This window comes from Balaenoptera borealis (assembly GCF_965194805.1).
Source record: "Balaenoptera borealis genome assembly, chromosome: 16".
Taxonomy (NCBI): Eukaryota; Metazoa; Chordata; class Mammalia; order Artiodactyla; family Balaenopteridae; genus Balaenoptera; species Balaenoptera borealis.
Genome location: NC_138872.1, coordinates 75,077,969 through 75,093,584, shown reverse-complemented (window position 1 = coordinate 75,093,584; position 15,616 = coordinate 75,077,969). Strand labels below are relative to the sequence as shown.

Below are 15,616 nucleotides of genomic sequence, written 5' to 3'. Positions count from 1 at the left end.
TCCTCTCCCTTTCCGGACTCACAGCTTATTATCAGTCCAGTTACGAGTCTAACATTTAAAAAATTAGTTGATGTTCTCAGCAGTTCTATCCCCAGTGACAAGGGAGAGTGGGGCTCCCTGTGGCCCCCGCTGGGGAAGAAAGAAGAGTTAGCTAAGCAGCCAGTTTCTCCCCAAGACGTGTCTCAGGCAGACTGTGTCCTGAGGAATGGGACGGGAGGTCCTTATTAGACGATGGCCAGTGGGTAGGTGGGCTGTCTCATCTGATGGAGCTGTGGAGGGCTCATCCGTCCTGGTCTCTCATGAGTCCTAGTCCAAAACCACAGGCAGCCCCGAAGCCACAGTCCCCTTCTGCAGATTTCTGGGAGAGGTAATTGTCAAGGTCTTTTAGTTAACCCTGACCAAGTCAGTTTCAGTGAGGGAACTCGGACGCTAGAGAAAGCGATCACAATCTTCGAGGACCTTTTGAACCGTGGCGGCGGGATACTCTTTGAAGCATGCGGCCATTCCAGTCTCCTTCCAGATCACTGTACACAATCTCAAAGCTCTGGCCCTTTGGGGTTAAAGACAGAATTGAATCTAAATTAAAGAAGATGTGGTATATATCTACAATAGAATACTACTTGGCCATAAAAAAAAAGAATAAAATCATGCCATTTGCAGCAACATGGATGGACCTAGAGATGATCATACTAAGTGAAATCAGAAAGAGAAAGACAAATGCCATATGATATCACTTATATGCTGAATCTGAAATATGATACAAATGAACTTACCTACAAAACAGAAACAGACTCACAGACATAGAGAACAAACTTATGTTTAGCAAATGGGAAAGGGGGTGGGGGAGGGATAAATTAGGAGTTTGGGATTAGCAGATACAAACTACTCTATATAAAACAGATAAAGACATACTCTATAGCATAGGGAACTATATTCAATATCCTGTAAAAAACCATAATGGAAATAAGACGGAAAAGAATATATACATATACACATATATATACATTTTGCTGTACACCAGAAACTAACACAACATTGTAAATCAACTATACTTCAACCAAAAATAAAAATTAAAAAAAAAGGAAGAACTGAATCTAATTCAGTTTCCTCTGTGGTTGAGCGTAGTTCATCCACAATGGCGCCCTACCAGCTCCTCTTTAATCCTAGGCAAAGTGCAGACTGAATGATAGCAGAGCAAGATTGCATACATGGGGAAATGAATGCAGTGTTATCACCCACCCCCCATTCTGGCTGCTTCCACCACAAGATTATAGAGCGGTCCTCAACACTTTCCTGGAATTCCCATTTCAAACTCTGAGGAAAGAACAAAGACCATGAGTGGGATTCATGTCTCAGTTATCTTTATATCCCAGGCAGCATTTAGCTCTGAGCTCTTGTCTTCGTGAACATGTATGCAGCATTGCATTGAATGACTAAGAGAAGTCAAAGGCATCAGGCTGGGTGCTGGGGATGCAAAGATGGGTAAAATGCTTGATCTCTGCTTAGTCGGAGCTGCTTTTTCAAGAAGGGATAGTCCAGAGGAAGGAGTCTGTAAACAGGGCAGAGACGGCAGGACAGAAACAGCAGCCAGAGAAAGCCAACGTGGGGCAGTCTAAGGATAGGGGAAGAGAGGTAGGCAAGGGAGGGGGAAAGGCAGGGCCAAGCTGACCCAAAAGCGCCTGATTAAGGCTGCTTTGAGCTATTTTTCTAACGTAGAAGCCCAGCCCTCTCTGACCATATCATACTAGCAGGCTGGATAGTAAGGCTGGCGAAAATTTTAAATCGGTGAGCATAAACCTGATATTATTTGTTCCCACCCCCTCCCCTTATTATTCTTTTACGTGCATAAGCAGCAGCAACTCACATCAAAAGAAAAGGAAAAAAAGCCCTCCCAACACCCTTTTCATGCTCCATCAATCAAGCTGCTCTCAGTATGCGTTTCTTTTCTCCTCTGAATCACGTGGCCTTTGCCAAGCTTCGTTTTAATTCCTCCTCTTGCATTAAGAGAAATGACTTGCATCGACTGGCAGTAGAATCCAGGTATTTAGGGGTTCTCGCCGCTGTGGTATTTAAATTGACATATGTTTTGAGGTCCATATTGGTAAATCCTATTACTGAGAAACAGTAATAAAGGAGAGGTTTGAAATTGAATTTTTGGAAAAGGACTTGAGGAGGAAAGCCATTCTGTGCCCATCCAGTGTAGAGACTGTGCATGTAGACTGGGAAAAGCCAGCTCACTGTTCCCAGGATGGCAGAGGGGAGCACAGAGGAGCTGGGGTGAGTCCTCGCCTCTGGGAGGTGGGTTACCAGGGAGTCCCGAAACGGATTGGGAGGACAGAAGTAACAAATAAAATATTCTCTTAGCCTGCAATCTGTGTTGTCTTGAACAGATTTTGCCAGCCGACAAAAGGCTAAAATTTGCCTGCCCTTAGATTACCAAATGGGGTTATTTACATAATTTCTGCACTAAGCACTCCTTCAGTGTTGCTTTTAGCATTGTAAATGGGTTTAAATGGTTTCCAAAGTGACTTCACATCTGATACCAGGAAGAATTCCTGTCTCTGGGGAGGCAACATTGAGAGACCAACTCCAGAGCATTAGGGCTTCCCTCCCTAAGAGAGAGGATGGGAGGGGTCCCCAGGACGGGGCTTCCAGGTTCTCTGGGGTCAGATACTAGCTCAGGCCTTGAAAGGAGCGCATGCAAGTAAGGACCCTGGAGGCGAAGGTCGGGGGCTCCCCTTCTGTGCAGCGATGGATTATAGGGGCTGCAGGGGCCTATGTGGCCCTAGAACACTTTGTGATCCAGAATGCCAGGATGTGGTCACAGGAACCACATTGGTTTATTTACCTCTGTGTCCTTTGACTCCCCTCCCCCACTTTTTTTAGGGGTAAACTTTTTTCTCTCCTGTATTCCAAATCTACATGACAAAATCTAGAGAAACGTATGTTTTCTTCTCTCCTGAGAGATGTCAGTGAAATCTCCTGTTACTTCAGGTATCTGTCCCTTTGAGTTGGGAAGAAAGCTTGCTAAAAACAGACTGGAGGCCTTCACAGAGAAGCCTGCCGCTTTCTGGCTGGCTGACCTGTCAACTGTCTGGAATTCTCCCATTGGAGTCCTGAGGTTCCTCATTCTCTCGTGGAGAAAAGCCAAACATAACTTATGAAAAGCAGCATCCTGAAAGACATCAGAGTAGGACACTGCATCGTTTCCAGGTGGCCTGGGGGGTGCGGGGCTGCCTTGCTAGGTTTGGCTGAGACACCGGGATGGAGAGCCTGGGGCACCTGGCGGGAGAGGGAGAAAGTGACTTGTTTAATGTCATACTGCTGGTCTTTGGAGGAGGTTGAACAAGAATATCGGCCTCTGCTGTGGTTCATTCCTCTGCCTCTCACAGCCCTCTCCACGCCAGCTCTATACAGAGCCGGTGGGACAGACTGTCCATAGGAATGATTTGAAAGGTCTTGCACACTGGCATCCAAAAAGATGATGAAGACGGAGGCAAGAGAAAGAGAAATGACACTGGAAGCCAACTTCATTTTCACCCTAAGGCCTCAGCTCATGATAAAAAGACAAACAACCCATTTAAAAATTGGGCAGGGCATCTGAATAGACATTTCTCCAAAGACAGACAAATGGCCAATAAGCACATGAAAAGATACTCAACATCATTAGCCATCAGGGAAATGCAAATCAAAACCATAATGTGATACTACTTCACACCCACTAGGATGGCTATAATCAAAAAGATGGCCAATAATAAGGGTTAGCGGGGATGGGGAGAATTTAGAACCCTCATTACACTGCTGGTGGGAATGTAAAATGGTGCAGCCACTTTGGAGAAGTCTAGCAATTCATCAAAAGGTTAAACATAGAGTTACCCTATGACCCAGCAATTCCACTCCTAGGGTATGTACCCAAAGGAAATGATAACGTATATCCATATAAAAACTTGTATATGAATGTTCATAGCAGGGTTATTTATAACAGCCAAAATGGAAACAACCCGAGTGTCCATCAACTGATAAATGTATAAACAAAATGTAGGACATCCATCCAATGGAATCGTATTCTACTATAAAAAGGAATGCAATAATGATATTTGTTACAACATGGGTAAAACTTGAAAACATGATGCTAAGTGAAAGAAGTCAACCATCTGAGATCCTCACCAAGCTCTGCTTTGCTTTTTCCACTCCTCTGGAGCCCCCCCAAACTGGAATCCATCCCTTGAATCTTCTTTTCCCCATCTCTCTGTGTATTTATTTATCTATTTATCTATCTATTTTTGTCACAGCTTTGTTGAGATAGTCACATACTACTATAGCTCGCCCATTTAATGTGTACAACTCAATGGTTTTTAGTATATTCAGGAGCTGTGCAGTATTCACCACTATCAATATGAGAACATTTTCATCACCCTAAAAAGAAACCCATACCCGCTAGCAGTCACTCTATTCCTCTGACCCCACCCTCAGCCTTAGGCAACCATCAACTTACTTTCTGTCTCTGTGGATTTTCTTTTACTGGACATTTCATATAAATGGAATCAAATTAACATACAGTCCTTTGTGACCGGCCTCTTTCACTTACGTAAGTTGTCAGGGTTCATTCAGGCTGTAGCATGTGTCTGTATTTTGTTTTTATTGCTAAATAATATCGTATGGATATACCATATTTTGTTTCAGTTGATGAACCTTTGCCTAATCCTAGATCATGAACTTTACTCTTCCATTTTCTTCTAAGTGTTCTATAGTTTTGGCTCTTACATTTAGGTTTTTGATCTGTTTTGAGTTAATTTTTGTATATGTTGTGAGGTAGTGGTCCAAATTCCTTGTTTTGCATGTTGCCCCAGAAGTAGAAGTCCTCCAAATTTGTTCTCTTCAAGGTTATTTTGGGTCCCTTGTATTTCCATATGAAATTTAGGATCAGTTTGTTAATTTCTGCAAAGAAGCCTTTGGGGTTTTGATAAGAATTGTGTTGAATATTTAAATCAATTTGGGAAGTATTGCTAACATAACGATATTAAATCGTCTAATCTGTGAACATGAGATGTCTTTCTGTTCATTCTCAGAATCCTGAAACTGTCTAGGGCCGCATACCCATGGAACTCTGTGTGTTTGTATGTTGCCCACTCCTGGAAATTCAGCCACCTTCTTTTACCCTGTAAGGTCTCTTGCCTCTATTCCCCCATAGGCCTTTTGCCATATTTTGCTTCCCTGACTTGGCTTCCTTCCACTGCCAACAGCTGAGTCTGCCCCAATTCATGGGGGCATCTAGTTGTCAGGTCACAAATCAAACTAGCCTGGATCACCTACTGTCTACCAATCTCTTAGCTCACAGTCTCCTCCTTGAAGAAACAGGCAAGGTGAAGATTCTTGGTTATGAGGAGAAGTTTCCATCTGTATTATTTCCTTGTGGTGCAGCCAGAGTTGGGAAATAGAAACAGAAGATCACACACACACACACACACACACACACAAATTTGCCACTAAATTCAATCAATAAAGGCCCAGGGGAGGTGTGCAAACACTCGAGAGGGTCCCAGTATCCTCAAGGAGGGAGTTTGGGAAACTGAAGGTAGAAAGGCTTGAAGTGGCCTAGTTTGGGATGAGCATACGTGGTCTGTGCTGACCTGAGTCAGCTCACCGGCACACTCTCATTTACAGAGAGTATACAGGACTGTCTCATGGGTCCCTGAAACCTCTCTGTGTCTTCTTCCTCTTCTCCTCACCAGTACCAGGAATTCATTTTCACAAATCAGTCCTTCTTGACAATCAGAAATGCTTTGATTGTCCTGCTTGGGACTGAGAGAAGTTGGGTGGTCCTGTTTTCCTCTGGGAACAGGGCCTTTTGAGCCTGGAAGCCAGCTGTGCTCCTGCAAGAGGATGGCAAGTTGTCACTTCCTTGGGCTTTTGCATCCCTTAAAGGCAATTAACATTTCAGCCTTCCACTTAAATATTCTAGCAACAAGTGCCACCTGTACATGATGGCATTGGGGTGGATGCTTCCAGAAGGCCGGGCATCTGTGCTCTTAGGACTCCAAAACAGAGCATATTAATAAATGGAGAATTAAACCGTTGTACACTTTGTGCTGATACGACTAAAGATATTCTGTTTTTTTAGTTTGAATTCGCAATTATAGCTCTGTAGGGCCCAGCTTCAACCAGATGGGAAATAAAATCTTCACAGGTGACAATTGTGCACTACTGAGAACTTAAGAAAACCCATGCGTCACCAGGAGCACATCACATGTATTGGCCTTTCTTAGGAAGAGCTGCATTTTAATATCCTGAGCTGCTGTATCTATAAAAAAAACTCCCCAAAACCGTCTTTTCTACCAGTTTTAGTCAGGTGAGGTTAGGCTATGCTGCAGTAACAAACCAACCCCGAAAGCTCAGTGGCTTTATATATGAAAACACATTTCTCGCTCAGGCTGTCTCCTGAACCATTGCTTTCGGGCCTGGGGGAGGGAGCAGTGGCCTCTGGGAATTTCTCTGTCAGGCTGATGAAGTCCTTGCCCCCCTCCCCAGGTGTGGCTGTGCGGGGGCAGCATGGAGGTCCTGCCTTGCTCACGGGTGGCCCACATCGAGCGGAAGAAGAAGCCATACAACAGCAACATCGGCTTCTACACCAAGAGGAATGCTCTCCGGGTTGCCGAGGTCTGGATGGACGATTACAAGTCTCACGTGTACATAGCGTGGAATCTGCCACTGGAGGTAGGACCAAAGAGCCCTTCCCCATCACCCTAGATCACTGACATTATGTTTGATGGGTCACTGATCCCTTTACTAAGCCGATGGTTCCTCCCCAGAAAGATGCTCACCCTTGGAAAATTATAAGTGTACTTTGAGGCGGCTTACAGACCTCCAGGTTTTAGAACCCCTGCTTTACATGGGGATCGGCACCATGGAAGTCTCTAAATCCATTTACAGAGATTAGAGGGGTCTCACTGTGTTCATTCTGGTCTCATTATATTAATCTTGACACCCTGCTTCGGAATGTACACCGTGTCCAGAAGATCCTTGCCCAAAGTTTTTGGCACCAGACCCTGTCATCTGCTCTCACGGTGTGCCCTCCCGTGGAGCTCCAGCTGCCCCGTGACGTATGTCCCTACTGTATGCTGGATCCTTGTTTACATGGCTCTTCGGTTCTCTTCAATATTCTACCCAGAATATAATCTAGGAAAATCCCCGTGTTACTACAGCCCCACAGGAGTATTGCACGGCGGTTGTGCTCTGGCTTGGTTGGGATCCCAGCCCTGCCGTTTACGGTTATGACATCTTGAACAAATCTACTTATCATCTCTGTATCTTAGGTTCCTCAGCTATAAAATGGGGATAATAGCAGGTCCTCCTTCCTAGGTTGATTGTGAGAAGTAAATCAGAAGTACTTAATCTAAGTACTAAGTACTAAAGTACTAAAACTAAGTACATGTGATGTACTTAAAGCAGTGCCTGGCACAGGATAGGGAATGTTGGCAAGCATTTCTGTCCTCCGTAGCACAGCGGGGTGACCTATACCCTCAGCCACAGTTGGGTTTATCTGTTCAGGCAGAGCACCTGTAGGTGTCCGAGCTGTGGAATTGTTCCCACTGAGAAATGGCAGCCCCTGTGTTTCAGGAGGCTGGAGCCCAGGACAGCAGAAATGCAGTTGAACATGTGCAGGTTTGTGGATAAAGAGGATACAAGTGAAGAATTTTTATATCATTGTTGTTACAATTATTGAAATAATGTTCTAAAGCACTGAAAACCCCCTTATGGCCATGCAGCACTTTATAGCTGTTAAACTAGAAACGATTTTCCACATTATTATATAAAAATAGGCAACCTTTGTTGAGCTCCTTACACTCTCCCAGGTACTTGCTAAGTTTCTTATTTGCAATATTTCATTTAGCCCTCATAACAACCTCATGACAGAGGAACTGCCTGCCCTGGTGTTCTCATCTGTAAAACAGAGATTGTTAACCTTGGTCTCATAGGGCTCCTGGAAGGATAAAAATGAGGCTTAAAACAGAGCATAACAAATATTAAGTGCTCAATAAATGCTAGCTTGATATGAACCCACTGTGATGTCCATTTTACAGATGAGTGAACAGCAGCTCTGGCAAGTTCAGTTGACTTGCTTAAGGTCCTACACCCAGCACATGGCAGGGCAAGGATGTGAACTGGCATCTTCACTCGACTCTGCCCACAGCCCCGTGACATCAGTGGAACAGACGTTGTTATTTTTCTCGTTTGCAGATGAGAGCTGTGATCTAGGATGGGGGTGTGACTTGGGGTCAGAAGAAGTGAGGACTGCCAACCCTATTCCAGTGCTTCTCCATCATTACAAACCACCTCGGTCCCTAATGCCAGTGTTCCCTACCAGGCTTTTCATAAATGACCATCCTCATTAATCACGCTAAGTATATTAAAACAAAGAGTTAAATATCACTGCCCAGGTTTGCCTTTGAATATTAATGTTTGACATTTAAAGGGACTTGTCTTTAAAAAAAAAATCACTGTTTGGCTGCTGAAGAAGAAATCTTAATGAAATCATTTAAACACTTCTCCTGCTCCAAGATGATGCCTGGCTGTCCGCCTTGGAGGAGAGCGTATCCTGTCTGCACTGGGTCACAGCCATCCTGTGGCTGGCTCTGGAATCGTATTTCAGCTACTTTATTTTCCCCTGTCAGCACACAGCAGCACATTACAGGTTCATCTCTGTAAAAGCAGAGTGAATTATTCATTAGAACGTCATTACCAGCTTTGCAGTGGAAAATTATTTTCACATCTGCATATAATGAACTTCTCAAAGAGCCAGCAAAGGGGGGAAATTACACGTGTACGGAAAAGAAAGATGGGAGGAGGTTATAGACATTTATTTTCTCGTCTTAATCAAATAATTCCTCTAATAATTGGGTTCTGAGAGTCACTGAAGAAATGGCAGAGATGGAGATGGGGCCTAGGTTGTCAGTATCAGTGTGTCACGGGATCCCTTTGATGATGGTAAGGTAGGCTGACTTTGGGGGTCGCGTGCTGTGCTCGGGGGACAGTAGCGTCTAGCTCGGGGCTAGATGATCAAGTAGGGGCTTCAGATTTCTCTCTGACGGTTTTGGCCAGCGCCTCCTGGTCACTAATGCCCTTTGCTTACTTTCAGAATCCAGGAATTGACATAGGCGATGTCTCAGAAAGAAAAGCCTTGAGGAAGAGTTTAAAGTGTAAGAATTTCCAGTGGTACCTGGACCACGTCTACCCAGAAATGAGAAGATACAATAACACCATTGCCTACGGGGAGGTAATTAAGACCACGCATGCTCTCGGCTTGGATGGCTGTGCAGTGGGCTGTGGATTGCCTTGCTGGGGGAAAACAGGGAACAGAGTCGTTCACTCATTCATTCATTCATTCATTCAATGGTTAGTTTTTGGAGGTGCAGGCTTTGACAGCAAGGCTCTCACCATCTGGTGGGGGGATACATGTAATCAGTGGAGGCGTGGGCCATCGTTTTGCCTACAGTGTGGAGCGGACCATGAGTTCTGTTTAGGACATTCTGAGGTCCCCTGGGACCTGTACCTGGGACATTGAGCAGGAAGTTGGGTGTAAAGACAGGCGGGGACTGGACCTGTCTGTCCACTGCCCAATGCCGTGGGCCAGAGCCACTTACTGCCAAAGAAAGGGTACGGATGCCCTTCTCAGATTTTCTAGGATGTCACCTTTCTGAATATTAAAACAAACAGATTGGCTTTTCTCTTAGTACAAATGCCATAAACCTGCATTTTAGAAAAGTTTGAAAATAGCGATAATGGCAATGAACACTTACAATGTGCCAGTACTGTTCTAAGTGCTTTTCACATATGAGTTCAGTCACCCTCACTTTACTAGGCAGTAGTGTTATTTCCATTTTATTGATAGGAATGCTGAGAGTTAGAGACATGAAATACATTATCTAAGGTCTCACAGCTTGTAAGTCATAAAGCCAGGATTAGACGTAAGCATTCTAATTCCAAAGATAATGTGTACATTTGGATGTATGGTCTGCTTTATTGTGTGTGTGTGTGTATTTCTTTTTACTAAAAATATATTTTTTATATACATACATATACTTTTTATATACACCTCTCTATGGATATAGATGTATATAGATATTTGAAACTAAAACCAGGCTGTCCACAATGCCTAATAATTTGAAATGTTACTAATAATAGAGAATATTTTCCTGTGTTGTTAAGCCTTTTTCTGCAACATTATTAATGGCTGTATAAGATGGTACCTTTTGTGTATGCTGTGTTTTGCTTGAAGACATAGACATTTCTGTTGTTTCCTTTTTTAAAAAAAATATTATAAGCAGCACTGCTGAGAACATGCGTGTGTATAAGCACTTGGGCATCTTCCCTGTTACATCCCTGTGTGTTTGGATGAGGAATCGGTGGCACAGATTCTGGTCAGGGCTCAGGGAGCCCGGTGCTCTGGACCCACCAGAGATACCCCACTACCTCTGGCATTTGGATTTCTTCCCAGGGCTCCCTGGAACTCCCCGTGACAATCAAGCTGAAGCTAGGAAGACTCTCATGGGCTTAGAGTGTTTCCTTTTTCTACAACTGTGAATTTTTCTATTTTATGCGAGAAGCCTTTTGTAGGGAGTAAATCAGCCCCAGGTTAAATCATCAAGGTGCAGGCGAAGTGTCCCTTTGGGGCTGGAGTCTGGATGGGGAGCTTGCTTCTTGCAGGGGCAGTGAGTGTAGTGGTTAAGGACTCATGAAGATTCTGGAGCCAGCCTGCTGGATTCAAGTCCGAGTGGGTCCTTTCAGCTTCTGTCCCCTCATCTGTAAAATGGGGAAGTGAAAGTACCTACTGCGTGGGGTTGTTGGGAAGATGAAACAAGCCGCCATATATAGAGATCTTAGACCAGTACCTGATATGTCCTACTACTTATTAATAGGTCCACATGTTTCTCTTTGTTTTTGGTTTTCAAAGATCAAATATAAAGGAGGCATCGAAAAACAGTGGGCAGTAAATGGATTGTTCGTAAGACAATTGGGTAAATTGCCCAGCTCTTTGGAAAAGAGAACAACTTAGATTTTTACAGCATATCATATCCCCAAGTATATTTCACAAGGACTATAGCATTAAATGAAAGAAAAGCCATAATTGAACCATCCGGAAATAGATATGAATCTGAACTCTGGGGACGGGCTCTCTAAGAATGAAAGCTATGCAAGAAAATGCAAAGAAAAATGATACTTGATATGAGCTCATAAATATTAAAATAATCTATGTATCAACTGAATGGCGAAATAATATTCCAAGCTGGAAATCTGTATGTCATAAATACTATAGATGAATGGATAATACCATTAATGTATAATGAATTCTGTGAATTGATTTAGATAAAAATTTTGATTTAAATAAGAAAATAAAACATCCCCAAAGAAAAATAGACAAAGTACAAGAGAACATACAAGTGGATGAAATTTTTATATTTATTTCATAATCAAAGAAATTAAAATTTAAAGTACACTGAGGTAGCTTTTTTCCTTCTACCAAATGAACAAAGGTTCAATTTTGGAATATATGTTGGTACTTTGCCAGCGAGGTCTTAGTAATATGAAAAAGCACAGGTCCTCTGGTGAGAGTGCAAATTGAAACAAGCTTTTTAAAAAGCAATTTGAACCAGATGTATTAAAAAGCTTAATGAGAGTCATACTTTCCTCTCCACTCTTATCCCAAGCAAATAATCTGAAATGAGGACAAAGATTTGCGAGTAAAATTGTTCATCTCAGGGATTTATTTTTTCCTTGATCAAAAATTTGAATTTAACTTGAAGGTTAGTTAAATATACTATATTAATGGTTTGCAATAGTTTGCAGCCATTTCAAAAGGTGTGTACAAAAGTTCAATGATGTGAGAAAAATATTGATAATATAAGACTTAAGAGGAAAAAGTCAGGATTATAAAATTAGATTAGCTACCATTTTAGATTGGAAGTAAGCAAGAGAATAGTATTGGGAGGTGAAACTTCTACATAGTGGGACAGACAGTTTTTATGTGCATATGTTATCATGTTTTCCCAGGTGTCACTAATGTTTATGTGATAATTTTATAAATGAAGAAAAATACCTTTGCAAAGAGAAAGAATAAAAATGAGAAAATGCCAGAAGTCCAGGGCACAGTTCCACAGGCTGTGGACTGCGGAACTCCAGGGCCTGCCATTCACATGAAGCACAGTGTAAATGACAACTGTGGAGCTGAAGGGTGGAGTGGCCTTGGAGATAACATAGAGATCATAATCTGATTTTTGGAGGGGAGAAGCCTTTTGTTTTTGCAAATTTTCCTATCTTTTTTTTTTTTAATGTATGTATGTATGGCTGTGTTGGGTCTTCGTTTCTGTGCGAGGGCTTTCTCTAGTTGTGGCAAGCGGGGGCCGCTCTTCATCGCGGTGCGCGGGCCTCTCACTGTCACGGCCTCTCCCGTTGCGGAGCACAGGCTCCAGACGCGCAGGCTCAGTAATTGTGGCTCACGGGCTGAGTTGCTCCGCGGCATGTGGGATCCTCCCAGACCAGGGCTCGAACCCGCGTCCCCTGCACCGGCAGGCAGACTCCCAACCACTGCGCCACCAGGGAAGCCCCCTATCTTTTTAAAGTAATAAATTCAATACATAGATTACATAGAAAACAAAAAGATAAAAACAAAACTTATGTCAAATCCCAATTCCCGGGGCTTCCCTGGTGGCACAGTGGTTAAGAATCCACCTGCCAATGCAGGGGACACGGGTTCGAGCCCTGGTCCGGGAAGATCCCACATGCCACGGAGCAACTAAGCCCGTGCGCCACAACTACTGAGCCTGCGCTCTAGAGCCCACGAGCCACAACTGCTGAGCCCATGCGCCACAACTACTGAAGCCTGCGCGCCTAGAGCCCATGCTCCGCAACAAGAGAAGCCACCGCAATGAGAAGTCTGCGCACCGCAACGAAGACCCAAGGCAGCCAAAAATAAATAAAATAATTAATTAATTAATTTTTTGAAAATCTCAATTCCCAGCTATGATCAATGTTAACATGTTAGGGCATCGGTTTCTCTTACTCCTTCTCTGCTTGCTGAGCTCACCATATACTGAAATATATTTCAGATGGACTATAGTATTAAATGGAAGAAACCAACCTGAATCAAATTCAGTTTGGTAACAAAATCTAGCATTGTTTAGACGACTCTGTTTTTAACACTCCTGTGGGTTCTTTTCACCACACCCAGACCCCAGAGCAGTGGGAAAAAGAGGAAGGCAGAGGGAATATCATACGATATGAGTACTTTCTAGCCTTTGTTTTTCATGTACAATTCTGTTTGAGAGTTTTTCCCCAGGCCAGTGAGTATTTCTGGTTTTAATGCTCCTTGCTCTTTTTCTTCATTTTTTAGCTAGCTTGCTTGGGGGCTTTTAAAAAGCTTTCTCATCATGTGCACTGTATATGCCCTGTTCTTATAATTACATTTTGGTAACCTCTAATTTATTTTTTAAAATTAATCTCTGAGCCTCCAAAATGAAGGGTCGAGTGGTATGTAATACAAGAACTTTTACCGACCTCTTCATCAGTTGATGTTAATTTTCAGTCTTTGTGAATATTATGTGGAATGTTAAGACTCAAACATTATTATACTTTATTTGCACTTTATACCTTCTTGAAGAATAACTTTTTAGTCAAATGCAGTTCGGTGACAGAATTTACCATTATTCAGACAATTGTGTTTTAATGCTCACTGCTACTAGTTCTTTTTGCCACGCCAGACCCCAGCACAGAGGCAAAGGGAAATAGACACCTCTGAGCAGGTGTCAGCCCCTGGTGTTTCTGCCTCACCCTACAAGCAGTGTTGGGGCCCATACCCACTTAGATAATAAGTCATTCTTCCTTGAGTTGTAAATTTTTATTCCTCCCTATTAGCTGGAATGTCTTAAATTAATTTTTAAAGAAAGATATGCAGGGAGGGATAAAGTAGGAGTTAGGGATTTGCAGATACTAACTACTACATATAGAGTAAACAACAAGGTCCTACTATATAACACAGAGAACTATATTCAATATCTTGTAATAAACTATAAAGGGAAAGAATATGAAAAAGAATATATATATATAAAAGATATATATATATATACACACACACACATATATAACTGAATCACTTTGCTGTACACCAGAAACTAACACAACCTTGTAAATTAACTATACTTCAATAAAAAGACAAAAATTTTAAAAGATATGCAAATACTTTATGTCCTGACTCTTACATGTGTCAGATATTGCCTTTCCAATGCAAAAGCACTTCAGTGTGTACAGAAACATTAGCCACCAACTCTTCTGTTCAAAATTCTGTGCTAGGCTCATACTGAAAAGACTTTTCTCCCTAGTTCACTTTTGCTCATCTTTTTTTTTTTTCTTTTAGCATTATTTATATGAAATACGACACACATACAATATGCATAAACCAAACATGTGCAACATAATAATATAAAGCAAAAATCCACGTAGCCGTCCCCTGGGTGAAAAACAGAACATTGCCAGCATCTCTTCCACTTAATCCTCTTTAACATTTAGCTCAGGAGTCATCTCCCCTTAGTCGCTGAAGCCCTCAGATGGGGTGAAGGCAGGCTCCTTGCTGCCCTGGCATAACACAGTCATTGTACTAGCTCTTCCTGTGTCTGTCTCTCTCTCCAGACCATGCTTCAGAGCAGGGACTCTTTTTTTTTTTTATCTTTGTGCTCGTTACACTTAGCACAGTACCAGGCCCTCAATAAATATTTATTAAATTACTGAATGAGAGATGTGCTTGCATAAACATTAGAAACAAAATTTAAAAGCCTGGTTTTCTGAAATCATTATATGGAACACATATGCCACAAAAACATTAATATCCTTAATATGTAAAGAGCTCTTACAAATCTATAATGAAACCACTTGAGATCCCAATGGGAAAATACATAGGTAATTCTCAAAAAGGGAATAATTGCTAAACATGAAGCATTCCAATTTACTATTCAGTATAAATTTATAAAAACAGGATATCTTTTGTCAGCTCTCAAACAGTAATATTTTTATTAATTTTTAACACCTCTAATTTTTATTTTACTTAGTTTAAATGCTTTGTTAGACTTCAGTAGACATTTTTACCATATTGCTCTTATGTATACATAAAAAGAAAAATAAAAGCAAAATACATTGGTAAAGGTATTTCTAAAATTTCATCACTTTCAAAAATCTAACTCTTCTGAATTACTTTTTGACTCAGAAGTTGTCTGGGCTTTTCCATGTAATTAATCTTCACGCCATTGAAAGCACTGGCAACAAACATTTCCTTAAAGCATCCATAAAAGAACTAAAGTCATAGTGCTGGTCTCCTAAGTTAGCTTTGCAATTCTTTAAAGATAGCTCTCTTTGGACCAACTCTGGGAATGTTGTTTAATAGGTCTGTTTCATCATTTCTCTCTACATCCCTCTTTATGAACTTTTGGAACCTTGGGTTTAAAAAGAATGCTGGAAGGAAGGAAGGAAGGAAGGAAGGAAGGAAGGAAGGAAGGAAGGAAGGGAGGGAGGGAGGGAGGAAGGAAAAGAAAGAAAGAAAGAAAGAAGAAAGGAAGAAAGAAAAAGAGAATCT

The 15,616-nt window shown here is 42.0% G+C and overlaps 1 protein-coding gene across 2 annotated transcripts in view; it reads left to right on the top strand.

Moving 5' to 3' along the window:
• GALNT17 (polypeptide N-acetylgalactosaminyltransferase 17) overlaps positions 1-15,616 on the top strand; it is a 467,376-nt gene that overhangs the window by 400,985 nt on the left and 50,775 nt on the right. For both annotated transcript variants that reach the window (XM_082358584.1, XM_082358585.1), the window contains exons 7-8: positions 6,529-6,714; positions 9,137-9,274. In XM_082358584.1, the coding sequence (XP_082214710.1) occupies positions 6,529-6,714; positions 9,137-9,274 (324 nt within the window). The remainder of the gene's footprint in view (positions 1-6,528; positions 6,715-9,136; positions 9,275-15,616) is intronic.